Source organism: Wasmannia auropunctata, unplaced genomic scaffold, assembly GCF_000956235.1.
Source record: "Wasmannia auropunctata unplaced genomic scaffold, wasmannia.A_1.0 LD334538.1, whole genome shotgun sequence".
NCBI lineage: Eukaryota > Metazoa > Arthropoda > Insecta > Hymenoptera > Formicidae > Wasmannia > Wasmannia auropunctata.
In genome coordinates, this window is record NW_012028352.1 from 156,400 (window position 1) to 182,978 (window position 26,579).

The following is a 26,579-nucleotide window of genomic DNA, read 5'->3' on the forward strand; positions in this document are numbered from 1 at the left end:
GTCATATCTTAACCGTGTCGACGTATCCTTAATTATTAACGACGAAATATGATCATGATGCTGCGCTTTGAACAATTGTACAGTATCGAATAAAAAATACACTGCGTAGTTGGATTGAAGTTATGAAGAGGCAACAGAGAAGGGACTCGATTATAATTTTTCTTTTTTCCTTTGTTTGCTTTTGAATCAAATCGTGCTTCGATTTCGTAGAGTTCCTTATGTATTACCTTCTGTAAGCACCGACCGTTTCTAAGAATTTTACTACTGAATTTTATTAATGGCTTTAAGCGACACGTTTCAGTTCTTTCTTTAATTTTGTGTCACTTTAACGTTGCTTGTAAAAGAAAACGAGACGCTACTTTTCTAAGAAGAGAAGCTTTATTCGATTACAGCTGAAGCGAAGTTACGCGATAATAATTTTTTAACACCTATTGATCAAATATAATATATTGCGCGCCTTCCAGGAAGAGGATCATTATAAAGCCTAATATCCGTTAAATCCAAGAAGGAGGTAAGAACAATAAACTTGCTGTTGTATGCCGGTGTGCACATCTTTTTTTTATATTTATCTATTTTTTTAAGAATTTTATTTATATATTTTATTTTCTTATTTGATTTTGATCTGCATTTCCTTTAACTGACAATCGCGTGATTTTGTAGTACATTTTAAAATGGTCAAATTAAATATCAAATATTAAAAAAAAACATATTAAAGTATTTTTATAATTGGGTCATTTTCTCAATTATTAATTTATCGGTGAATTTACGGTCGATATTTCTTTATAATTAAACCCTTGGTTGGGCTCTGAATTTTTTAAGCTCTCTTACTGATTAATAATGCAGCAACCCCACAATTACATTTATTACCGAAGGAAAGCATATTAATCTTTTTCTCTTTGAATTAACTTCTACTTTTCTGTCATCTGCGTTTTCTCTGAATTCTTTTCTGTCATGTGTGACAGTTACGTGAAATATGTGCTTCCATCATTGTATATTCCATTATTCAGTTTGTCATTTCACGCCGTCAGAGAGTCATCGCATATTTGTTTAAATATCGCTGTGTCAGCAACATGAATTATATAATATAATAAATTTACGTTTCCTGTGATCGTGTGATCGAACGTAGAAGACACGTCAGTGATATGTGTGTGTCCAATTACTGTCTCGCTTCGTAATTATTTCATTCGCTGTCCATTCGTACAACTGTTCCAATCATTAATGTAATAAATGGTGCCGGGTGCGCGCACACATGTCGAGATTTAAAGTAAAACGCGACAATACCTACACACTATTATCTAACGGAATAAAATCATTTTGAGAGAGAGAGAGAGAGAGAGAGAGAGAGAGAGAGTGAGAGAGAACACTGTAATATAATACACTGTTTAAAAAAAAAGAAAATGAAAACATCAATTTCTGTGTTCTAGCGCTGTGTAACAACCTTGTGTATTTTTCATTTGTCCAAAATTATGTGTTTCTGTGTGTTAATTATAAAAGTGTGGGAATAAAAGATATCAAATACGACATATTATTTTTATGCCGTAGATAAAAGATAGATCCTGTGCGGTTCATAAACAGAGAACGACTGACAGAAAAATTACTTTTTCGTCAATTTATTCTTGGCTTCTGATGTTAACAATTATGATTTTTTTATACCCTTTTTTCATCGAAAAGAAGCCATTATACTCAATTAAAACTTTCACAATATCTATACGATCGTAATATTTTTAAAGATGCAAAGATGAGAATTCTTTTCTTACTGCTAGGGAAAAAGTTCTAAAAATATACTCTTTTATTACAGATAATATTTTACTAAAAATTTAATCATTTTTACGTGCGCAGCAGTAGCACACAAAAAATTAATCAATATATCAGTTTTATACTCTTCAATATTAGTGTAACAAAAAAACAATTAGAAAAGTGGGATCTAATAGAATCAAGCGAGCGAACGTGAGCAAGCATGAATGAACAATTTTAATGAGTGCGAACAGTGTCATCATATTGGGGATTTATTAAAGCAAATTGTTCATTCGTACTAATTCCCATTCGCTTACAATCATATATCCTACCGAATTGATACTTAGAACAAATCTCTCCTCCAAAATTAAAAAGACTACATTATCTGTAGAAAAAAAATTGTTATACATACATATATCGATTTAATATATTAATGTGCAAAGGATTTTCCGTATCGTTCCCCGTTATCGTCTTACGTCATCACCCTGAAACGTCCTGATACATCGATACTAGAAGCTAATATAATTTTCATTTGAACGTTTTTCAGTGAAATTCATGCCGGAATCGGCGCCGGCAGCTCCGCCGTACGGCTATCCACCACCGGGCATGGTACCGAATACGAATATGCAAGGGGCCGCACCCAATGCACCTGGGGGTGCTGCACCGGGTGGCTCGGGGACGACGGGCACTGCGTCAGGGGGTGGTCCGGCGCAGCTCGTCGGCAACCTGAACGCCGATATGCACAGCATGGCCTGGATGCCGGTATAAACGACACGACGGTGAAACTTGGGGTAAAGGGAGAAACGCGAAGGGGGCCGATCCTAACAACGACATCTTCCGCGGAAATAACTGGTCGACATATTCGCTTCGAATCATCGTCGGCACGTCGAAGGGCATGGTGGAGTAATCCGGTAACTCCATAATTTATGGAATCCGCTATGTAAACGAATCTCAGAAGTTACATCGTTTTTGCTTGAAACCCTTCGACTATTGATTATTTTTACGAATTATTTTGCCTCCTTATAGACGTAGCATTGCGATAATTAATAATTCTAATGTTCTGTTAGCAATTATTGCGCAACTCTTTTCGAGCTATGTAATGTTTAGACGCAAATTGTCTTTACGTGTTTTTACTCACTAATTTTTATTCGATTATATTTGCATCTTGTTGATCTCATAGTCGTACTTTAAGTTGTTTAAGTGGAAGCGACGTATCGACCGGTCTTTTCGTCGTTCAAGAAGAAAGAAATGATCTTATACTCTATAGACTACTCCATTAGGAAGTCAACGGAGGCTTTATTTTCATTGAGAGCACGTACACGAAAGGCTTTGTGTACGTAAATTCTGCTCAGCTAATCGCTAATCGCTAATCGAAATACAACAAGCGAAGTGTCGTGCATGGAGAAAATACACGGACATGTGTACCAATGTATGTACATGTATATGTACGTATATTATTACGAATTATAAGTGTAAGATTCAATCTATGTACATATATATAAATACATGAATTATTCATATATTAAATACCGAATCAAAATACGGGAGAAATAGGAAGATAATAGGAGGTATTACAAAAATGATAGTTGAAAGGATTGACGCAGGTATACGTCAAGTTCAATTTTGATCGAAAAAAAATGTAAAAATGTCGGGTGTGCGCGTCACGTACAGGATATGTCATGTGATGATTTTTGTGCTTGCCTGTACATTTACAAAAGATTGTCTCCGACAATAGGCCTTCTGGACATATGTGGAACGAATTTCGACGCCAAACCCTTTAATTATACTAGTCTCTTGATGTAATTACAATGCAATTACGCGAAAGTCGCTGTGATTGCAAAAATTGTTTAATGTAAAACGCGAAAAAGTTTAACGTGATTTTATAGCAAGCGAACAACTCCTTAAACATATTCTTTTTTGCACGATTTAATTGTTATTAGTTTTATTGCATACCATATATTTCAATTTATTATTTCTTGAAGCTAGTGTTTATATATATTTTTTTAAATATTATCTAAGAATAGAGAAAATTTGAGAAAATTCGCTCCTTTGAAAACAGCCGGAACTGAAGTTAGCTTGTAAATGTATTATAGAAGATAATCGAATTATAGGAAGGATAATCAGCGATTCTTACATTTTCAAGCATTAGCCTAGAGATTGATAATAAATTTTGTGCGATAAACTTGAATTTCCAGAGTTGGAATTTCCGAAGATATTAGCATGTAATTTAGCAATGTTAAATATGTTAACACGTTAAAATTATATTATTTAAACGCGGAAAGTGGAGAGACAGATCGCTGCATTAAATACATTTTACTATTTTATCGTCGTAATAATATTCATCATTATTTTTTTCCTACGAAATTTTCGACTAATAAATTCTTCACGTAATTAATAGATTTCAAAACTAATGCCATTTAAAAAAAAAAGATTTGATGTACTAATCGCATTCTTTATCAAATGAAACACTATGTTGCTACTTTCACTTAATAATCAAATCGTTTCCGGTTCGATAAATTGTCTATACACCGATAATAACTAAACTAAACGATAGATCCATTACAGGATGCTTTGACACATAGGCTATTAATATATTATTCTGTATGAATATAGGAATTATATTAATTGCAATATTCTTTCAGCTATATATATCTCACCGAAAAAAAGGAACAGATCTATATATTAATAGAGATATTATAATATAGATATTATTGTATATTAGGCTTAAATAAATAAAATTGTGAGAAGCAGTTCTGTGAGTTTTACTTTGTCGCAAAAGTTATAATATTTATTTTGTACGTTTCGTATCGCAATCGCGGAATAAAGTACATAGAAAATTATTTTATAACGCGATCATATTAATCCGCGACGCAAAATATAAATTTTTCAATGTAACTACAATGTATCTACAATCTTTCTACTCATGCTGTTATAAATCAGTGCGACTCTCGTAAACATTTACTACGCATGCAGTATAATTTGTTCTTTTTAGCCACGATATATGATACTACTATTTTATACTAAAATCCTGTAATAATAATATTTTATATAAAATGTATATAAAATTATATAAAATAATAGGAGCAATAATATATGAAATGTAAATGCAGAAAAAGTGTTGCTAAAAAAAACAGATTATAAAATTAATTGATAATCAGCACTCATCAATTCGCGACGTCCCACGATGTCCATCGACGCATCTTCCGCTGTAATCACATCCGTGACAGTACTCGGAAATGCAGGAAGAATCTTTCTGGGCCTTCCAACGTTAAGCACTTTATTTCATTAATACACTCGCGACGCGAAATCCGCGGACTTGTAATTATAAACTTAATTTAACAGTTCGCGTATTTAATAACTTTAATGTTTACAGCAAAATGGAATATACAGATTGAGTTAAAGTTTGTACTTTGTACTATTGTACTTTGCATTTGACTTGACACACTCGCGAGATTTACGATCTATTTTGTAAAATTATTTAAAAAATATTTATTACGAATAAAATGGCAAATATAAATATTTATAGATAATGACAATTTGTCGTAATATATTTATAAATGAAATTTAAAGCATATTTATAAGCGAACGAAACTTACGGGTTATTATAATATATATTATAAATTTAATTTGTTGTTTCTTTTGCGAAGATCCTCTTGCAATCCAGTTTTGCAATGTCTCTGTAAAGATCCCTCGCAATTTTTTGCGAAGATCACTCGCCTCGCACACTTATGCGAAGCTCAATTCCTTTGCAAATAGGTATTGTTCAACGGAGATCGTAATATATAAAACGAAAAAATTCGAAATATTAAAATCAAAACCGTATCTAAAAAAAATAATAATTGTAAATTAATTATGAATTAAAATTTGTTACGCTGTTACAAAATTGTTATGGTTCGCGAATTTAGTCTAATAAAATTTACATTATTTACTTTAATTTAATTGTAAAAATATAATAACTAATAAATTGAATATGAAAATTTACAATTTTCGTAAAATTTTCTAACTTGTGAATTTTTAATTCTATAAAATTCTGTTCATAATTCTTATGTACACGAATGTTAGAATATTATAAAAATAAAACCGGAAAATAAATGGGACAACTTTATCTTTTTAAAAAAAGACTATGACTTCGTCTTCACTTGACGCTTTGTATGTACACAAAAATCTACATCTACAAAAATGTACAAAACAAATGAATCGCACTGATTTCAGAGATATCAATTATCAAGAAAAAAACCATTACCCGTACCCTAAATTTTACTCACCAGTACCATCACCAGTCATATTTCATACTATGATCTGCAACAAAAAAATAATATCAATTTAATTTAATTTTAATTAGTTTATAATAAACAGATATAAGTTTTCTTTCTAATTAATTTATTTCTCTCTAAAACATCTATCTTATTTTATATGCAGAATATTTATATATAATGTAACTACAAAGAACACAGTCAGATTTTATCAATGGAATTTTAAGAATTGAACCGATCGAACGTTGCGCGGAAGCCGCGGAGAGGGTTTCTCAGGTCTCTCTCTATAAATGATTGTAGCGCCACATGGTGGTCAAGCTCTTCGTGCCTTTTTGTTCATCGAACACGCGTGAAAATGGTTCTGGTAAGTTGTCGCTCTCAAAAATACGACGATTATTCGTAATTATGGCAGAATCCCGTGGAAATAACATCGCATACGGAAAGAACGCGCTCGACTTGTCGATTGCGACGTGTCGGCTTTTCGTTTTATCTCGAGATCGCTTCAATCGAGTCCGATTCATGCATGCCCGATCGTATATCTTTATTCCGCCACATCGATTTCCCACGTGTCTTGCGAGGATAATATTATCACTAAAAAGATTTTTCTCTAAATTTCTAGCCGGCGAAGAAAACCAAAGGCTCGATTAAGAAGCAGGTCCTTCGGGGTAAGGGACAGAAGAAAAAGGTGTCCCTAAAGTTCACGATCGACTGCACGCATCCTGTGGAGGACAATATCATGGATGTTAATAATTTTGTAAGTTGTGTGGAATTATTTTAGCCCACGGCCCTAATATTTTCCTTCCCCCATCTGTGAGAATTCCCTTCGCATTGCCCATTCGATATCTTGAACGTGATAGAACTCCTAACCTGTTCCTCGCGGTTTCCTAACCTCTACGTGTAAGAAAGAGTTTAGAATCAATGTATTTTGAGTTGCATTGAGAGGCCTGCTGAAGAATTTTAATACCGTATCACATTGAGACTGATTATTATAAGATGGGGATTTTTTTCAGGAAAAATATTTACAAGAGAAAATCAAGGTTGGTGGCAAAGTTAACAACTTTGGCAACAATGTTGTCCTGGAGCGTAACAAGATGAAGATCACCGTCAACAGTGATGTCGATTTCTCGAAACGGTGAGTAATGTCGTGTTTCTTCGGTTACAACAATCGCGGGACATGCGTACGAAATGTCTATGTAGATTGACCGATATTAGGTGTGCCGCTTGCTGTTATAAGCTACAGAAAGAACGATATTTGCACTGATTTGGAAAACCCTGTTGCTGTAGGTACCTCAAGTACTTGACGAAGAAGTACTTGAAGAAGAACAAGCTGCGTGACTGGTTGCGAGTGGTGTCGAAAGACAAGGAAACGTACGAGTTACGATACTTCCAGATTAACAGTCAGGAGGACGACGACGAGGAAGATGCGGAATAATTCTTTCTATTCTTTCGATTACAGATGCATCTGTGCATATTTCTTTTAATAAAGACTAATAAAACTCAATATTCTTTATTAAGTGTATTTGCATGTACATACATGTAGCTTTAATTGAATATTTCTAATTATTTCTTATTTTGATTTAGAATTTAGAATTTTGTAATCGTTAAATTCTTGATTATACGTACTGTCATAATTATTTCAAAGCAAAGTTAAAAATCCACAAATTTCTACATAAAAGTGTAAACATTTTATAAATTTTGAGAGCGTAAGACTTGAAAATAACATGGACAGTTTTAATTTAAATACTGATTTGCAATATCGTTTCTAATGCAATTAAAATTTATTTCGAAAGTCCTAAACGATTACATGTATATACAAAGATTTTACAGATATCTGTAGATAACGTTATCATCCGTGTCGAGCTTTCGGTTAACAGTTTCGTGATTTGGACGCATTACCGACCGAGGGCGCGGTGAACTTTTTGAATCGTGCGACTTCGCGATTTCGCGCCGAAACTGATGGCGATCCCATCTCCCATGAGCGACTACGACCGAACTCCTGACTTATTATTTAGTCAACGATTAATTCAACCTGCATCTTTTTCTAATCAATACCTCTCTTTGAGCCAAAATTTGATCTTATGACAAAAACGCTACGGAAAATGATTTCGATATAATCAGCAATATTTCTTGAAACTTCACGATTTTACCTATTTTCAGCGATTCCGTCAAGATTTCGAAAAGCAATATAATTTTAAGTATAATTTACCAAGCCTTTGTTCAACAATCGCAAACGCGTCGTGTATAATTACAAAGATGTTCGACAAATTTTCGTCACCGCGTCGCGGCACCGCCATTTTGTGGTGCATCCACTCGACCATTTTCATTAATTCGCGTATCGAAACTCACGATATGAATTCCGGAACGTAATGTGCATACCTGGCAACGGGTGACGACTATGCTACGCTGTCGCGGGAAGGAAGTGGAGCAGCCCGAGGAAGAGCCCGGCAGGTCCTGGCGTCCGAGTCCATGGAGTCTGTTTACGCACGGTACTACATCGGCATGGGCATCGTTGCGTCGTTCATGCTCCTCATTTCGCACGTTTCGGCGTAACGCTCGCGTCTCGGCTGCAACGTCTGAGGGGGACCGCGGCCGGAATCCGCTTCTCCGTAAGTCGATCGCGATCGCGAGAGAGAGAGACGCGTGATTCGAACTCCGCTTCTACTCCGCGCGATCCTCCGTCGCGCTCCTCAATGGACGGCCGATACCGAGAATTTGAAATATCGAGTGGCGTGAAACTCGCGATCCTCTCGAGGCGCCGCGCCGCGGCGAGCGTAAGAGATATCGATCTCTCGAAGCGCCGCGTCGCGGAAAATGAGACAGGTTAGGTTAAGACGTATCGATTTCTCTCGAGGCGCTCGTCGCGTAGATTGGCGGCATTGGCGCAGATTTGCACCGTCCTGCACTTTTTTCACGTGCAAAGAGCGAGACGCGCGCTTACTTTCGCGTTCGACAGAGAAAGAGGAAACGCGGAAAGTGGGAAAAGTGGTGTAATTACGAAATTTAGAGACTTTTGTCCCGTCATGCGTTTCTCGTATTTCGTCTTTTCTCTCCGCAAACAGCTTGATATTTCGCGTTAACACACGGCCAATTTCTCGAGATTCCTTACAAAAAGACCTGGTAGTCTTTTCGCTGTCCAAGCTGTCATCTCGTTGCCAGATGAGGGGGACTATTTTCTCGCGGCGGAGAGCGCTACGCGCAACGCCAACGCGCAATCGCAGTGACGCACGGCAATTGTTGTTGCTGGTTGTTGCGAGACCTGCGAGGAGAGTGTCGTCGTTGTCGTCGACGTCGTCGTCGTCGTCGTGGGTCGCGTTCGTGTCAATTCGAGCGAACATCGCGGAGAGCGAATTGGTGGACGAGAGAACGAGAGAGAGAGAGTGAAAGCGAGAGGATAAGTGCGCGCGCGCGCGCACGTGAACGACAGGGCGACCTGAGCTGTGGGCATAACGCGAGTTACGCGAGCGAAGCAGAAGGCAGACAAGGATCGAGCAGGATCGAGAACGTTCGTTGTCGCCGTTGTCGTCGCAGTGTCGCGTGGTCCCCCCTCGAAGACGGGCCACGATGAAGTTTCAGTACAAGGAGGAGCATCCGTTCGAGAAGAGGAAGGCCGAGGGCGAGAAGATCCGACGGAAATATCCCGATCGGGTGCCTGTGAGTAGAACGAATCATCTTTCGCGTGCTCCGCCGTCCGTCGAGATCCACGCGCGTGCGGGACGGACGGGAGGCTCCGCGCTTTCCTCTCGCTCTCCTCGAAGGAGAGTCTCACCGCGGGAGACGGGGACTCTTCTGCCGTCGGTGGATTCGCCCCCGCGACGCCGCCGTTCCTCCGATTTCCGTAGGAGATATCCGGAGCGGCCCAAGGTCGTCCTCGTATATTCTGCGTCGCATATCGCGTGCTCGTTCCGCGACGAGGCTGACTCCTCTCCGGCAAGGCCCCCGTTTTCTTTTTGCGCATTTACGCAGCGAAATCGCGCTGCTCATCGCGTACGCTGCTCCTCCCCCGCACGCGTATTGATCTGCTTCACGACGTGCAATCGACGAAGTTTTGTTGTCCCTCCCCAGCGTTTCGAAACTCGCCTGGAGGCTGTTTATCTTTGGAATTTATTCACGTGTCTCGCTTGACGCGCGACGCGACGCGTTCACGCGTCGGCGTCCGAATCTTTTAGTCGTAAACGTTTGGACACGGCGAACATTCTAGCTCTTTGTCTCGGCGAAAAGCGAATGATTTGCACATTTTACTGTTAGATCAAGCCCAGATTTTCTTTCCACATTGCATGTAAACGACGTAAACGTGTTACCGCGTGTACTCGTCTCAAGTATCGTTTTATTAAGCATTATTTTTATTTTCAGTTTTTTATTTATTTTTATTTTCGAAAATAAAAATAACGCTTGGAAAAAGTAATCCGCGTGATATCCATTTTTCTCTTTTCTATATTGTGAATTGCCGTAATTTCTAATTCCGGTTATAATAAATAAGTTTATGAGCACTCACAAATTAAATATATTTTGTTATTTAATTGCGTATTTTAAAATATATCTTTCGAAATATGTTTCGGATTGGACGTCAAGAGAATCTTTCTGCTAACAAAAATTATAATCCTATATTTTGATTACGTGAAAAAAACCTTGTTAAAGATAAAATATTCCGCAAATGGAAAAAAAGATTGATCTTAGCGGCTGTTTGGAATTAATTAATGCCTAAGAGATTTTTTTAACTAATAAAAATTCAGAATTCGACCTAACTCGTAATGAATTTCGCGTTACGCTTTCCACGATCGTAATCGCGATCGTTATGAAGAAAAAAATAATTGTCTATCTTTGCTGGATGTATGAATCACCGATCACATGACAGCAATTTCACACAGAAATTATCATATCACGAAATTATCATATCGTGATACACGCGCGTTCAAACGCCGGGTCCAATTACCAGGACTCGAATCCGAATCCTGTTATCAACAGTTGGACGCGTTTCAATTCGCGGCATTAAAAGTGTATATTTGAAATTTATCCTTCAGGCGGCATGCCAAAAATTAATAAACCTTTGAGATTTTGTTAGCGAAGGCCGAAATTTCACTTTTGCCAGACGAACGGCGATTTAAACGCAGACGTCAATTTTGTTTCGCGATAATTAAGATATTTTTTTAATGTTGTCAATCAACGTTACCTTTCTATGTTTAAAAAATATTCGAGAGAGGCAATAATGAATGTTGTTGTAGGTGATAGTTGAGAAGGCGCCTAAAGCAAAAATCAGTGATTTGGACAAGCAAAAGTACTTGGTACCCTCTGATTTGACTGTCGGTCAGTTTTACTTCCTAATTCGTAAGAGGATTCATTTACGTCCCGAGGATGCCCTGTTTTTCTTCGTCAACAACATCATTCCACCAACAAGCGCCACCATGGGCTCTCTTTATGCGGTAATTAGAATGAATATTATTACGGAATAAATAAATGCGTGATCAAAGCACTTCAAGTGAGAAGTGCTTTGATTTCGACGCTCTGGGCCGCTCGCTCTAATCCTATGAAAAATTTCCAACAGGAACATCACGAGGAGGATTTCTTCCTATACATAGCGTATAGCGATGAAAATGTATACGGTCACTAAACCTTGGCAGGATGAGCAAAATATGTATTGCCAAAACAGCAATGGGATTCAACAACAAAAAATCTACCATCTATCAACGTAGTCCTCATAGACGCTTTCGAGAAAAAAAAACCGAGCATTCAAAATTACATCTATCGATATACACTGTGTGAAATTTTATGTCTTGATGCTGCACATTTGCCTCCGAAAAAAAAACTTACACAACTATATCCTTGGATGATAAAAAAAATGCTTGTCGATTCCATCTTTTTTTGCCACCTAAGAGGGCTTAGTTCACCGTATGATGCAAGAACAACTAATTTGTGCAGAATTATTATGTGATCATGTAATGTTTAGCCTGGCCACTAAAAAAAAAAAAAACAACAAAAGAGAAAACCCAAAAAAAGTATTTGTATTGCCAATCATCGCTAATATCGTCACATTTTATGTTTCACTGCACACATCATGTTTTCCGATAATATAGTAGCTATATCGTACCATTATAAATTCGAAGTATGGTATAGATGACGGGAATCCTGTACGTGATATCATTTCCATCAATAGATTAATGTTGTATTATACATGATTTTGACGTTATTTAATTAATGAAAGAACGAAGAGAAATTGTTGGATATACGAGGAAATTTTTCTGTAATATGAAAATGTAAGGCCAATAAAAAAAATTTTAAAATGTGAACACGACCAAGTGCTCTCTCTATTCCGATTAGATATTATTTTACTTCTAATTTAATGTCCGCTTCTTTCGATTGATCCGCTTGATCGGTTGCTGACAGAAGTCCTGACGTTGCTATCAATACCAATACCGGACTTGTTTTGCCCGTATGTCTTAAATTTTTAATTTGTTTGTCCCGAGCACGCGTCGCGTTCAATGTATGCGAACGAGTAGACATTGGCAGTCAAATTCTTTCTAACGACGAAGCAGCAGTTTGGAGCATCATGGAATTGGAGACTTCCGAGAAAAATGATACGAACGCCACTGTTGATAGATACATTAGCTCGTTGTACAATCTCACGCAAGAAGACAGCAACTGGATCGTCACGAGCTCCTTCATGATTTTTACAATGCAAACAGGTAAAATGAGAACTTTCCCGACAAATGTTAAGTTATTCCTCCTCTATCCGATTAAGCTAATAAATTATTACTACGGTTATATTTTTGCACTTTTATTATTACGCGCGCGAATATATTGATTTTCTTGGAAACGTAGGTTTCGGAATGCTAGAGTCCGGCTGTGTCTCTTTGAAAAACGAAGTCAACATCATGATGAAGAATGTAGTCGATATAGTTCTCGGCGGCCTGACTTATTGGCTCTTCGGATTCGGATTTAGCTTCGGCCTGAATAAACCCAACAATCCTATAATCGGTATCGGAGGTATACTCGTGGATCCTCCCATCGACGACGAGTACATGGGCTCCATTTGCGCCGCGTTTTTATTTCAATTGAGCTTCGCCACCACCTCTACGACCATCGTCAGTGGTGCGATGGCAGAACGGTATTTATCTTCGTAGAATAACGATAACGAGAACGTGGTCGATTAATTGTACATTTTGCACCTCTATAGATGTAACTTTAAGGCGTACTGCCTCTTCTCGTTTTTGAACACCATCGTGTACTGCATGCCAGCCGGTTGGGTGTGGGGCGATCATGGTTTTTTGAACCGCATGGGGGTCGTTGATATCGCTGGCTCAGGCCCGGTGCATCTTGTCGGTGGTGTTTCAGGTAATCGGAGACGTAAAAAAATCATTATCAAACTTAGATGATCAATGACAGACTGATAAATTTCGCACGATAAATGCATTAATCCGCCCGTTTATACAGCTCTCGCTTGCGCTATTATGCTCGGTCCCAGAATAGGCAGATACGACAACGGCATCGATCCTCTACCGCTCGGATGCCCAGTCAATGCTATTATGGGACTGTTCGTGCTGTGGTAAAAGGAAATCGCAAATTACCGCGATATCGAACGCAATAAATCGCAGAATATTAAAAAAAAAAACTACAACTTATGGATCTTCTAGGTGGGGCTGGTTAGCGTTCAACAGCGGTAGTACTTACGGGGTGACCGGTGATCGGTGGCAGTACGCCGCTCGAGCGGCCGTCTCCACGATGATAGCCAGTATGGGAGGTGGTCTGATCGGTCTGGGTTTCAGCTTGACTAATCCGAATGGAATTGATATTCTTAGTCAGATAAACGGTGTTCTTGGCGCACTGGTGGCAGTCACTGGTACACGCTTAATTAAAATAGAATTAAAAGGTGAGGGAGACGTGAGCCGATTTTTTAAGCGTTTATGTTGCGCTAGGTGGATGCTTCCTTTATAAAGCCTGGGAGGCGTTGGTGGTCGGGATGGTAGGTGGATTTATCACGTGTATCGCAATGCCAGCGTTAGACAAAATTCACATAGACGATCCGGTTGGTGCAGCCGCCACTCACGGTGCGTTTAATTCCACTGACATGTCGAATTTTTATAAGTTTCTCTCGCCGTACCTCTTCGTCGCGACAATAAACGTCCGCTCGTTCGTTTGAAGTACAGGCGCAAGCGGTATCTGGGGAGTCATCGCCATCGGTTTATTCGCTGACAATCCATATCCCCTTGACACCACAAGCGGAAGGAAGGGCTTGTTCAAAGGTCCGTGATGATTTTTACGTGTCTTTCTTGTTCCGGAGTCGTGTACAGTGCGTGAATTCTTTACAGGAGGCGGCTGGTACCTGTTAGGAGTGCAAAGCTTGTCTGCGATTTGCTTATCGGTTTGGAGTTTTTCCTCTTCTGTTATACTGTTATGGGTATTTTATTCCTTAAAAAAAAAATGTAGCATATGTAAGACCTGACCTGATATAAGTGTAATACCTGATTTTTTTGTAGATAATAAATAAAATAATACCAATTAGAATGTCAGTTTATGAGGAGGTACTCGGAGCAGATCTTGTAGAGCATAGAATACGTCATACAAAGGTGCGAGAATTTCCATAATATCTTAATTTATCAAGCAGTTTGAATTCTTTACAGCCTGTGTTTAACTTTATGCATTTATCTGCAGATAGGTGTGAGTCGTGCCATGTCAGCACTTCGACCGTTTACCATGGAAGGGATACTGAAGAACGTGCCTCCCGTAGGCATGAATCCCGGTAAGACAGAATTATCTGTGAAACCCGCGCGGAATTACGTGCGTAGTAACGCGCGCTTTTGATCGCAGGTCACGATTCATACATTACTCAGCATAAGAAGAAAAAATTGGCGAATTTCTCACAGTCTGACAAACATCAATCGTCGAAGAAGCTCGTGGCGAGAAATTCCCAGATCAGGACGATCGCGGACTCCGCAATAACCGCGGAAACGAAACCGCAATTTGCTTGGGTAGATTAGATTAGATTAAAAAAAAAAAGACGAATCCCCATATACACGGATAGAGACTTATATGTACTTTCAGTCAGAGATGTAAATTTATTACAAATGTATAAACATACACACGTGCACAATCTAATTTCGTCGTATTCTAATACGTTCGAACGATACGTGTATGCGCGCGCTCGCGCGCGTGTGTGTATGTGTGTGTGCGCGTGCGAGAGAGAGAGAGAGAGACACATTTGTTAATAAATATTTAAATTTTTACGCATTCACACATATATAAATATTGATCGCGAGCACACATGCACGCACACACGACACAGAGATAAATGGACATGATAAATGGATCACAGACAAACTGAATTTTAACTTAGCCAGTGGCACTATGGCTTCAGTCGAATAAATTAGCTAATCGCTCACGACACTCGATAAGATAATGCTTGTTATTGTGGGAAATAAAATATTTCGATAAATATTTACGCATCTTCCTCATTGTCTTTCGTATATAGAAGATATGTATATATCAGATGCTCTACTACGTTTGTATATTGGCAGGAACTATTCCTGGAGAGAGACCAATTTTTAGTATACAATACACAAAATATTATTCCCCTCTTTTCCTTCTCAAATAATTGTACTGTTAGCTGAGAATATTTACAATTTCATTGTATCTTCGTGATATTTCTTTCGTTTTTTTTTTCTATTCTAAGTGACTGATACTAGATTTTCTAAACTAAATTTAAAAAATTTAACTGGACACACGTGTATGAATGGGAATATTCTAGAGATGTAAGACTAGAGTATCACACGTTTTTTTTTTTTTTTTGGAGGGCATAATATGTAGATAAAACGTTGCGTCTTCGTAATTTTCTTCGTATAGTACTTCGTTTTTACGGCGATTATTAATTAGGAATATGAAGAGAGAGATAAACTCAATTATCCAACATATAAAAAAATGTATCTAAAAGATTAGCACATTAACGATTCCTACACTATTCCAAGTTGATTCCTTCTATTAAAGTGATATAAATACCTATATCTAAATTGATTCTATAAATACGTCTCGCTATGTGAATTGAAACTTATTAATTACACGTAATATGTAGTTTTATGGAACACAATAGGTCGAATACTTATCGTTATATCGTTATTATATACTGCTTGACGCCCACTGAGAAACTTCTGTGGGAAGACCTGAATAGTTTTTCACAGCCTCAATAACTTGCTGCGATGTTAACGTGAATTTGTAATATTGATATTCTTTCTCGAACTTCGTATTCGTACTTCCGACTGGCAGCAAGATCTCCAAGTTCTACAGAATATATATGTTTATCCATCTTTTCTTTTCAAGAATCACAAGTAATATAGAAGCGTCAATATAGAAACGTCCCTTACCTTAATATGCTCAAACGCTTTCATGATAACTGGTTTCTGGACAGACTGTATGGAGGAATTCTGATTTACGAACTTGATATAACGATTGTATATCGCTTCGAAATTCAATGGCTCGCCGTCGTAAATCTCCGTCTCGTGTTTCATTGCTATTATCTGTGACAAGATCGGGATATAAGTGTTCCATTTGCTGTCAAATAAAGCTAGTTTTAAGGTGGAAAATAATTGCAAAGAATGTACCAAACACATTTCCAAAATGGACAGTCCCTCGAGTATTAGCAATTTGTCATCCTCCGAAAAGATTTTACTCGCTTCCACGAAATCGTTCACCTCCAATTTCTGATGCTTCTCCGACAACGTTGAGACAGCGACCGCGAGAAAATTTCTAAAGCTCCTCTCGCTCACGTCGATATGGTACATCCTCTTGAGTAAATTCACCATCGTAACATTGGTGATTAAACTTTTGATATAGTTGTTCCACATAGAGCCAAAGTGCGGATCTATCGTACAATCGTCGTACTGCTGCTCCACTTTATTTACATTCTCGTCGTCCGGTAAGCTGAGGAGGTCCCGAAAGAGCTCCAGACGGCTGTCGAACGCGGACATGGGTTGCTCCGAGGCTGACGTGTCGCCGGGAAACAAAAATATCTGGCGATGCGAGAATCTCGACTTGACTCTCTTCTCCAGCAGCTCCATGACGTCTAATCTACAGCTTATCCCTAGTACGCATATCGGCACCTACAGACAACAAAAGTATTTGAAATTTACATGGTTTTTTTTCTTACGCTCCTCTTCATCCCGATATATTTAAACGCTTACCTGTGCAGATTGAGCGACGTCAAACAGATTGTACAACAACGTCTGATTGTGATGTCCGCAAAACAGATCGAACTCGTCGAGCACGAAAATGACTGGTTTCGAGCGGTTTTTATCGCCAGATTTCAGGCAATCCAAGAGGAAGCTTAGATTTTCCGCGAACGTGCCAAAAACCTTGTCACCAACGGCGTTCTCCAGCTGCATCTGACGAGTTAGATCCTTGAGCGCCAAACGGTCGTCGGTGTGCACCAGTCCATGGAGATTCACTATCAGCGCGTTGTCCTTAAAACTTTTCAAGGCAGACAATTCCTTTAAGACGCTGTTAACAAGCTGGAATCACATAAATGAATTTTCATTAATTTTAATTAGAATGCAGAGTGTATATCAGGGTGCATCACTATTTTATAATCGCAAATGATAACTACCGTTGTTTTGCCACTGCCTCTGGGTCCAACCAACAAGACCGAATTGCTCTCGCCTATTTCAACGGTACGCTTCACCAAATCCAGCACGTTCAGCCGCTCGTTAACGTGATGCCTGAACTTGGTTTCGGGACACATTATCTTACGCTTCAAGTACTTTCGTGTCAGCAGTATCATATTGTCTTGGAAGTCAATTGCCATATTTTTCTTCTTGCTCATCGTTCTCGCTGGTCTTAAACTGCTCGGGAAAGGATTGGAAGACCTGCAAATGACGGGAGTTTATCGATTTTTTTTTAAGTACTATTTTTAAGACGCTTTACAAATCGCGATGCAATGTCACAAACAATATAATTACAAATATTTATAAAATATACATGTATGTTTATATATAGATTCTCTCTCTCTCTCTCTCTCTCTCTCTCTCTCTCTCTCTCTCTCTCGTTTAATCCGCAATAAATTCACCGCTTTTCGGAATAATCAATAACTCAGCGTGACATATTTTAGCCTCGCTGGAGTGCCACAATTACGTTAATATATTACAAATGAGGCAATCGTGTTCGTTTTTTTATCTAAACTAATTGTAAGGCACAACGTTTAAAAATATAGCGCGTATACATATCGGTCGGAATACATAACCTGACCGTAACTCACGCGAGCGGAGTTCGCGCGACCGAGAACGCATCTTTTGTGTGAACTTACGCGAACTGAGCCTGAATTATATCGGTCGACTTTTCGGCCGCGTATTTTGACGCGCCGGGAAACAAGCGGAGCGAGCAGCGGGGAGAGAAAACAATCCGGCCGGGCACGAGAGTGTCGCGACGCGCGGAGGAACGATGCAGGATGGTGTGTTTACGTGCGTTGTCACCAACAGTGTTTACGAAACAAACATGGAGGACGCGGTGCAAGAGCCGGAGAAGAAGAACTGCACCTTTCTATTTAAAAGACGTAAAATCCGGAGTAATGCCACGAGGAAGCGGAAAGGAGCGGACGGCAGCGATGGTGAGTCGTCGTTAATAAACATAGGTCAAGCTACCTGCGTGTCGCCCTTACCTCTGTCGGATTCTTTAAGGTCTGGCCGAATCGTTAAGTTTTAGGTTATGTGTAAAAAGACGTCGCGTGGATAAACGTTTGTTTGATTAATTCCTCTACGTAGATAGCAGCGAGGATGAGACTATGGTGGTTAAGAAGGAGAAGAAGCAGGAGCGCAATCCCATGGTACAAAGCGTGAGTATTCCACGCCGCGCCGTGAAACGCGTAAATAGCTCCTTCCCTTTCCCATCTTTGACAATATCATAAACTACACAACTACATCTGCATTAACATTTACGATTCGTTAAAATTGTTCGTATTATCTGTTGCAAAATTCTAGAAATAGCATTGTAAAATTATAAAATTCAGATATAAACAGTTTTATTAATCCTCATCGGGAGGACATTTAAATGCACAGTGTCGTCAGCGTACAATAATTAATTCCACATAAGAGACACGTGTAACGTTATGGAAACGCAGTTTGATCCCTGTTTCTCTGTCAGACAAACGTGAAGAGGCACCGGGAGAAGGTCAGTGACGGAGATGACAGTAGCGAGGACGACGGCGTGACTGTGTCCTATAAAAGTAACAGGACAGCTCTACCGGCCGGCCCGAGCGATCAGGGAGCGACGTCGATTCTTCAGACGGAAACGGAGAAAGACAGGGACGCGCAGGCACTGTTTGAGAAGGCCCAAAAAATTAACGAGGTATATTTTCGAGTGGAAATGACATTCGTCGAATTAATTGAATTTGATTAGGAGAGCAAAATTAGTAATATTTGTTTTTTTTTCTCGTTTGCCAGGAGCTGGAGGGGAAAGAGGACGACAAGATTTATCGGGGCCTGAACAATTACGCGCAGTACTACAAGAAGAAGGATACTGCGGCTGGAAATGCATCCAGCGGAATGGTGCGCAAGGGACCAATTCGAGCGCCATCCAATCTCAGAGCGACGGTGAGGTGGGATTATCAACCTGACATATGCAAGGATTACAAAGAGACTGGTTTCTGTGGTTTCGGAGGCACGTCATATTTTAATTACTCTTCAAATAAAATCTTACCACTTCTAATTAGTATTAATATCTATAAATTCTTCTTTCATTCTACAGACAGCTGTAAATTCTTACACGATCGGTCGGACTATAAATTGGGTTGGCAATTGGAGAGAGAAGCTGCTTCCGGCGAATATAATGACAGCGGAGACGAGGACGATAAGAAATACGAGATTGACAGCGACGAGGACAACTTGCCGTTTAAATGCTTTATTTGTAGAAATAGTTTCACAGATCCTGTTGTTACCAAGTATGATTGTTAAATCTTCATCGCTTTTTTCGACGCTTGTCATAGATCTTTGATGACTAATTCATTTTTTTTTTTTTAGATGCAAGCATTATTTTTGCGAAAAATGTGCTTTGGAACAATACAGGAAAAGTACGCGATGTTACATCTGCAATACCCAGACTAACGGCACTTTTAATCCTGCAAAGGAACTTATTGCACGAACTAAAATGGAAGAGAAGGAAAAAGCGGCGGCAGCGAACGAGGATTCCGATGAGGATTAATAAAATTGTTTGCAAGATTACTCGAATTTTATAATCCTACAATCCTATTTCTAGAATTTTGTAACAAATAATATGAATGATTTTAATGAATTGTAAATGTTAATACAGATTGTTTTAAAATATCGTCGACAGAATACGTTTATGTACTTTCTAAAGTAGTGGAGAGTAAGCAGACCTGCAACTTCCGAATTGTACTTTTTCTGAACGGCAGTATTTTTAAAAAATGCACTCTTGTACGAATACTGTAGGCCAATAAAAATATGTATATATATATCTTTATGTATTATATAGATATCATTCCACACTAATTCTATATATATTTAGCAGATTAAGCTCGAATATGAGAAATTGAGAAATATTAAAAATACAAGAAATGAAACACCATTTACTTTTTCTTAATAGGTATATAAAATATTTTTTCTCTTATCAAATAAAATTTTCAAGAGTATTGTTCTCTGATTCTCTTTGATATTTTCAGCAGTGCACGAAAAATCGACATATTTACAAAGTACTCTGCCCAGAATCACATTCGGGAGGCAGCGTCGAGTTTAGGGGACCATCTCGTTAGTAATTATCAGGCTAATGATTCGCAGGGGGAACTCCGATCGGGGCGAAGGCGCTACTGACGACTCGTGTCGGGCGTCGCGACGCAAATCGATACGCGGCGCAGGCGGCGTGGTGCCGTCGTCGGCAGTGTTTGCGGCTTGCGGCGGGCCAGTGTTGTTTCCCCCGTACTGCGAAAATGTTACCGGGTCGTACGTACCTCGCGGGCCGTCGCCGGGAGCGACCGGTACGCCCGTCATGCCAGTCGCGGCGCGTTATCGTGATATAGAGACCGCGCACGAGAAAAGCATATATATCCGACGGCTGCGGAGCGTTTCGCGATCTCTCGCATTCGGAAAGGCGCGTTTCCGCGCGGCGCCGCGCCTCCCGCTCCGCCGAGAATCGATCCCCCGACCCAACACGACACGGAAAGGACACGGGCGGACGCGCGCGAAACGCGACAGGACGCGGGCTCCGACGACGTTGGTGGTCCCTGGTGATGGTGCGCCGTATCCTCCGACAAGAGGAGAGGAGCGTGTTAAATTCGCGAGAGGAACTCCGTTATATCTATACATATAATTTATAACGGGGAGATATACGCGTCCGAGTGTGACGTACGCGCGGTGATACTCGTCTCGCGGAAGGTTTTAACGTGGTGGTACTGAAGATCGCGGCAATCGCGCGCTCGTTGAGGTAGGTCGGCGTCGAAACGACGAAAGGAGATATATGTATCGGGAGATAGAGACGCAATTGCCTCTCCTTGAAGTATTCGCGCGATTACGCTCAATTTAATATACGACCGTCGTCACATTATCCTGAACGTCTATATATCATTCGTTATATAAATATTGTATGAGATTAAATCCCGACGAGAGAGACGTCGAACGTCGCTGGTTGGACGAATCACCCGTTCGGAATCGTTACGTAAAAATTATTCGCGCGTTCGATTGCGTTCACACTTGCGCTGCCGCTGATACACATATCTATAATAAGGATGCGGAGTGCGTGACAACTCCGTGACGGACGATCGACGGCGAAGTGTTGGCGACGAAGTGCGCCGTCGAATAAAACTGCAGTTGTAGCCGCAGCTATATCATTTCATCCTCGAGAGTCGGACTCCTAGTGCCGCCGATAATCCTCGCCGTTCGCATTTGACAGCGATATTGCTCTCGATCGATAGCTACGACGATCCACGAGAATTTGATCCAATTACGCGAGCTGCGGCGCGCCCGATTTTCTCCATCCCAGCGAAATCTGCGAGCAGAGAAACGGCATTATCATTTGGGAAGGTGCAGTAATTTCACGGCGACTCCCTATCAACCAGGTGGGTGATTTACGCGCGGCGCGATAAGAGCGTCCGTGATAAGCGGCTCTAATGATATTAATTCGCGCCCGCACCGCGACGTATGTACGAGTGTATGCACGCATGCATGCATGCATGCATGCATGCATGTGCGTAGCTATTTCTCTCGGTTGTGCTTTCTATATCTCTCCGAATTTTTTTCCTCTCTCTCTCTCTCTCTCTTCTATCTGCAAAGTCCAAACAAACGCGCGACGTGGCCAACGCGAAGAGACGTACAAGACCGGCCTCGATGGGAGTAGTTTGATTGATAGAGCAAGAAAGCGATAAATGTTACATTACGTTTGGAAAGTTATCTCGGTGTTTAATGTTATATATACTATCGCTATTCGCTGAAAACTCTCTCGTTGACATTAATACAATTGCGCTACTTTGTAAAACCGTTTGAACGTGAAGGCCGCAGTTAACACAGATTTTCCCTTTTTTTTTTATCCCGATCTCGTTTCCTGTTTATGAGCATCGTTAATTACAGTTTCGAAAGAAACAAGTTATTAGCAAATTAATAGATACACGCAGATATCCTTCTCGACGACCGGTTTTGCGCGATAATCGAAATGAACTCCGCGCCTCGTGTGCCCAAGAATATAAAAGCTTTATAAATCGCGTGTCGCGCGCGCTTAATTCCCTCTGCCGCGCTACGCGCGACGCGTCGTCATTTGGCTCGTGTTCATCGGAGGCACTTATCTATGCATATCGCGTCGGTCCCACGTGCGGCACATATGTGTCGACAGCGTAACGGCCGAATACGGCGATAATGAGCACGCAATCGTACGAGTCCGCGACTAGCGAAGCCTGCAGCAGAGATATCAGCTCGAGACCGCTCGCGGCATATATAATATTTCTCGCCATTCTCGTATTAATTAACTATCGAGTATTTTTTCTCGCCCCTTCGACAGCGTGATAAATTAACTTCGCTCGTAAATAAATTAACGTGTCATTTTTTTTTAGAAACTGCTATCTGGATTTGTGCAACTTCTCCAAAGCGAACTTCTCTCTGAGAAGTTGTATATTCTTACAAAAACGTAAAATAATAAAATATTATGCTCTTGCATATGTGTATTCATACACGCATCTCAGACAAATTTCTGGCATGCGATTCGGAGCCGATCTCTCCTTAGCGAAAAACGTCACAGGATGTCATTCGTCATTCGACTCGAGACTCGCTCAATTTGCAACATTGAATATTTTAGCAAGTAAACGTCCCATACGAAATTTCTCTCCGTCGCGTCGGAGCGAACGCGTCCCGAGATAAATCAGACAATGTTTTGAAATTGGCATGTAAACCACGTGGGGAATTTAAACGCTAAAGAAAAATCGACTCCGAAACGAATGCATTTCTGTCTCTTGCTCTCTCTCTCTCTCTCTCTCTTTCTGTCTCTCTGTCTCATCCGAGTAAAATATAGATTATATATATTTCTCTCCTATATATAAGAGGCGCTCTCGTGTGTAAAGGCGAGTAGAGACAAAACGGCTAATGTCTGCCGATGACGGACGCTGCTGTACATACATACGGTCGCGTTTCAAAAATAACTAACGGCGAGAAAATAGAGGACTGCGAAAACGCGAAGTCCCGCGCGCGCGGCCGTGACTGTCGGCGACATTGGCGGTCGCGAAGTGACATGTGCACGTGCATATGCGCGACGCTCTCACACACACATACACAAAACTTGACGCGTACGCTCATGACTCGCGCGCGCACGCTTGTATCTCTGTGTCGGAAAATGTATACACGGGTCTACGCGCGCCACGGAACCGTGTAATCGGTTTCGGATCGATAAATCGTGTACGTATACGCGGTCGCGCCCGCAACAAAGCGCCGACGCGTTTTGCGAAATGTAACACTAATTATAAACCGCGTACCATGAAAATGTCCCCGGAAATCGGAATCGCTGCAGCGACGTTCAATCGTGATGCGTATCGAGAGAGTTATAGCGTTAGGGCTTCCGTCTCGCCGCCGCAGTTACAATTTTAACGTCTTTTTTTTTGCGATCGTTGACGTAGCAGCACGCATTCTTTTTGTTCACAGCTGGGAACCGTTGACGTAATACTGCACCTTTTCACGAGATAAAGGAGCCCTGATAAGGGCGAGTATTTTGTCCGCGGCTAGCAAAGCGTTAATGAGGCACTTCCTGTAACATACATTATTTTTTTTACACACAATTTTATTGTTTTACTTTCGTCGACATTAGAGAAGCCTTAGCTGTTATTCTCACAAAAAAAAATTCGCGGTTCTCCTATATCTACTTCTACGTACACTGCAATTTTCATCAAACTTCTATGTATATACCTACGTACCTACTTGAAAGCCGTGTATAAAGTTCAATGCAGATCGATGAATCAGTATGTAAGGACACGCGAAAGAGAGAACCTATATACGCGCGCGCGTTTGCCGGCAGGTCTTGCAGGGGCCAATTCCGGGAATTAGTCAGCCTTGGATAAGGACGCACGACCTCCGCGTGCTTCAATGCGGGCTGAACACAAACGCTGAATTATAGCCATCGGAGTAAATGCACGCGAAAGCCGCTCCGGTTACTTTGTACCGACGACCGCGGAGAGTAAGGTCAGCGTGGTGAGGCCGTAAGATACTCCGCGCCGCAAAGATGGATTATTAGCCGAGCCAAGGGAGAGCAATTTCGCGCGAAACTACATAAACCTGTAAAAAAGAAAAAATACGATGCATAAAATTATTTACGAGGGCACGTAAAATCTTTTTATAAAAGCGATATAGCTTCAATCTTTCTTGCGCAATAATTCGTACGGAATACTCCGATTACCGTCGCGATATGTAAATGTAGGTACCGCGAGTTTCTCTCTCTCTCTTCCGCGCGGTCGTAAAATATGCAAATGCTCATTTATCGCCGGCTCGCGACCACGGGCACGAAATAAAGCCGCGAATGTTGAATATTTCACTTGTCGCTCGCGACGAATATCGTGCACAATGAACCTTGGTCAGTGAACCGCGCTTATAGACAAGAGACGTGACGCATGCCTCTCCAAAGCAAAAGCTGCACGTGCGCCGCGTGATAAAACCCTACGACCGTATAATACGAGTGTTATTAAGACGCGTCTACATACAGCTGTCACTAGGATTTTCAACAAATGCTCGACCTATATAAGATACAATTATAATGTAATTAAAATATATTTCCCGATGATCGTTCTTCACGCTTCGTCGCGACGCAAAGTACCGTTTAATGTTATATCGATAACGTCAGTCAAACGAAGCGTCGCGAGTGCAAATAAAACCATAAAAAGGCTGCAGCCGCGAAAGTCACGATGACGCGCGCTGTATATAGAATACGTTACGGGCCCTCTGATGTGCCTCCGTCGAAGAAAATCAGCTTATTCTAGCAAACTGTGTGCAAGCTGTGTGCGCCCGCCGCTTCTCTCTCGTTTCGCCCTCTCGTCCAACTTCCGGCTTTGTCTTTCAAACGTCAATATTGACTCAACCGTTCCTATACCTTTATCTCCGCCCGGCTCGCTCATTTTATCTTATCAATATTAATACAGAGCGCGACGTACCAAGACCGGCAAACTATCTTTCTGTCATTATTGTAGAATGTAGACATTGCGATTTCAAGTTCAGAATTGAGCTGACGCGCCGAGAGTAATACCTATATATAGAAATGGAGGTAGAACCGCGCCGCGCGATAGCCATTAATTTTGAGAGAGAGAGAGAGAGAGAGAGAGAGAGAGAGAGAGACGCGGGCGGTGTAATTAGAGCGGTATTAGTAGCATAACGTCAGCTAGGATGGGATTAACGAGAGGCATTCCGCCGATCCAGCGCGCTCCCCGGCCCCGGTCATTGTCTCATTATACATCCGTTGATCTCCGCTTCCAGATGGTTTCTGGCAGTGATGCCCTCATCGGAGGAGGAAAGCCAGTGGCTCGTTGGCAGCGGGGGCGGCCTCGCACCCTCCGGCGGCGGCGGCAGCGCGACGAAAACGGGCGCCCCCGGCGAGCGCGGGGCGAGCACTAGGTCCGGCCTCTACACCGAGGAGATGACGACGCAGCCGGCGAGCGCGGGGGTCGCCACGGCCGGCGTCAACTCGGCCTCGGCCGACTCCGCGGAGCACGACCTCATCGACTCCACCGCGGACGCGACCCTCCTGGCGCAGTTTCACGAGGACGCCATCAAGCAGGTGCGATCTCGCCTGATCGTGGATGTGGCAATCTTTTGCCTCGGTCGCTCCGGTCGAATCTCCCGAATCTTTCCGGCGAGATTTCGCCATCTTTTCTTCCCCATAAATCGCCCTGCATACAAACATCCCGACGAGCGGGGGATATTTTTAACATCGCGTCTACGACACGCGTTCGTCTTTTAAGCTCAAAATTATCGACTGCCTACCTAAATCACCTCTCGTCTCAGCGAGATCACGGCGTATTTCTCCTGGCATAATTAACGCGTCGTTATCTCCTGCATTCACCGCGACGCAACAGCGGCCATGAGTCATTTGAAAGGACATGACGGGATCTCGACCGCTGATTCACTATCGAGAAACGCGTGTCGACGTATCGAT

At 41.1% G+C, this 26,579-nt stretch overlaps 5 protein-coding genes and 1 long non-coding RNA gene across 11 annotated transcripts; 4 read left to right on the top strand and 2 right to left on the bottom strand.

Annotated features, from left to right (window-relative positions):
• The first annotated feature begins 6,249 nt into the window (after positions 1-6,249).
• On the top strand, positions 6,250-7,497 carry LOC105458341 (60S ribosomal protein L22-like). The gene is made up of 4 exons (XM_011703577.1): positions 6,250-6,351; positions 6,607-6,741; positions 6,998-7,119; positions 7,272-7,497. Exons 1-4 carry the CDS (start codon positions 6,343-6,345, stop codon positions 7,417-7,419), a joined length of 414 nt encoding a protein of 137 aa, XP_011701879.1. The 5' UTR covers positions 6,250-6,342; the 3' UTR covers positions 7,420-7,497.
• Positions 7,498-9,205: 1,708 nt separating this feature from the next.
• LOC105458343 (gamma-aminobutyric acid receptor-associated protein) lies at positions 9,206-12,268 on the top strand. Its single transcript, XM_011703579.1, has 3 exons — positions 9,206-9,638; positions 11,207-11,404; positions 11,527-12,268. Exons 1-3 carry the CDS (start codon positions 9,549-9,551, stop codon positions 11,590-11,592), a joined length of 354 nt encoding a protein of 117 aa, XP_011701881.1. The 5' UTR covers positions 9,206-9,548; the 3' UTR covers positions 11,593-12,268.
• Positions 12,269-12,364: 96 nt separating this feature from the next.
• LOC105458342 (putative ammonium transporter 3) lies at positions 12,365-15,180 on the top strand. Its single transcript, XM_011703578.1, has 11 exons — positions 12,365-12,664; positions 12,801-13,086; positions 13,156-13,313; positions 13,413-13,524; positions 13,613-13,818; positions 13,895-14,026; positions 14,126-14,221; positions 14,288-14,376; positions 14,456-14,545; positions 14,631-14,718; positions 14,787-15,180. Exons 1-11 carry the CDS (start codon positions 12,529-12,531, stop codon positions 14,954-14,956), a joined length of 1,563 nt encoding a protein of 520 aa, XP_011701880.1. The 5' UTR covers positions 12,365-12,528; the 3' UTR covers positions 14,957-15,180.
• A 448-nt stretch (positions 15,181-15,628) lies between these two features.
• Positions 15,629-18,353, bottom strand: LOC105458345 (origin recognition complex subunit 4). Of its 6 annotated transcripts, none has more exons than XM_011703586.1 (6): positions 18,268-18,353; positions 17,572-17,830; positions 17,150-17,476; positions 16,571-17,068; positions 16,334-16,486; positions 15,629-16,250 (listed from the first exon to the last, which is right to left on the bottom strand). In XM_011703586.1, the coding sequence occupies exons 2-6, from the start codon at positions 17,785-17,787 to the stop codon at positions 16,089-16,091; spliced, it is 1,356 nt and encodes a 451-aa protein (XP_011701888.1). In that variant the 5' UTR covers positions 17,788-17,830; positions 18,268-18,353; the 3' UTR covers positions 15,629-16,088. The 6 variants fall into 6 exon arrangements, with proteins under 6 accessions (XP_011701888.1, XP_011701883.1, XP_011701887.1 ...); XM_011703581.1 differs by having other exon boundaries at positions 18,220-18,288; XM_011703585.1 differs by lacking the exon at positions 18,268-18,353 and adding an exon at positions 18,210-18,228.
• Positions 18,354-18,381: 28 nt separating this feature from the next.
• Positions 18,382-20,429, top strand: LOC105458346 (RING finger protein 113A). The gene is made up of 6 exons (XM_011703587.1): positions 18,382-18,567; positions 18,722-18,792; positions 19,101-19,304; positions 19,400-19,616; positions 19,704-19,896; positions 19,976-20,429. The coding sequence occupies exons 1-6, from the start codon at positions 18,402-18,404 to the stop codon at positions 20,154-20,156; spliced, it is 1,032 nt and encodes a 343-aa protein (XP_011701889.1). The 5' UTR covers positions 18,382-18,401; the 3' UTR covers positions 20,157-20,429.
• A 111-nt stretch (positions 20,430-20,540) lies between these two features.
• Positions 20,541-25,061, bottom strand: LOC105458347. Its single transcript, XR_975528.1, has 2 exons — positions 24,355-25,061; positions 20,541-24,188 (listed from the first exon to the last, which is right to left on the bottom strand). It is a non-coding gene; the product is annotated as an uncharacterized LOC105458347 (long non-coding RNA).
• Between the last annotated feature and the right edge of the window lie 1,518 nt (positions 25,062-26,579).

Coding starts and splice junctions, on each gene's coding strand:
- LOC105458343 (XM_011703579.1), top strand. CDS start 9,549: ATGAAGTTTCAGTACAAGGAGGAGCATCCGTTCGAGAAGAGGAAGGCC. Junction 9,639..11,206: donor AATATCCCGATCGGGTGCCT/GTGAGTAGAACG, acceptor ATGTTGTTGTAG/GTGATAGTTGAGAAGGCGCC. Junction 11,405..11,526: donor CCATGGGCTCTCTTTATGCG/GTAATTAGAATG, acceptor AATTTCCAACAG/GAACATCACGAGGAGGATTT.
- LOC105458342 (XM_011703578.1), top strand. CDS start 12,529: ATGGAATTGGAGACTTCCGAGAAAAATGATACGAACGCCACTGTTGAT. Junction 13,314..13,412: donor TCTTGTCGGTGGTGTTTCAG/GTAATCGGAGAC, acceptor CCGTTTATACAG/CTCTCGCTTGCGCTATTATG. Junction 14,719..14,786: donor TCCCGTAGGCATGAATCCCG/GTAAGACAGAAT, acceptor TTTTGATCGCAG/GTCACGATTCATACATTACT.
- LOC105458341 (XM_011703577.1), top strand. Junction 6,742..6,997: donor TCATGGATGTTAATAATTTT/GTAAGTTGTGTG, acceptor GATTTTTTTCAG/GAAAAATATTTACAAGAGAA. Junction 7,120..7,271: donor GATGTCGATTTCTCGAAACG/GTGAGTAATGTC, acceptor CTGTTGCTGTAG/GTACCTCAAGTACTTGACGA.
- LOC105458346 (XM_011703587.1), top strand. CDS start 18,402: ATGCAGGATGGTGTGTTTACGTGCGTTGTCACCAACAGTGTTTACGAA. Junction 19,617..19,703: donor TGGTTTCTGTGGTTTCGGAG/GCACGTCATATT, acceptor TTCATTCTACAG/ACAGCTGTAAATTCTTACAC. Junction 19,897..19,975: donor ACAGATCCTGTTGTTACCAA/GTATGATTGTTA, acceptor TTTTTTTTTTAG/ATGCAAGCATTATTTTTGCG.
- LOC105458345 (XM_011703580.1), bottom strand. Junction 17,477..17,571: donor GAGGCAGTGGCAAAACAACG/GTAGTTATCATT, acceptor ATGTGATTCCAG/CTTGTTAACAGCGTCTTAAA. Junction 17,069..17,149: donor ACGTCGCTCAATCTGCACAG/GTAAGCGTTTAA, acceptor TGTTGTCTGTAG/GTGCCGATATGCGTACTAGG.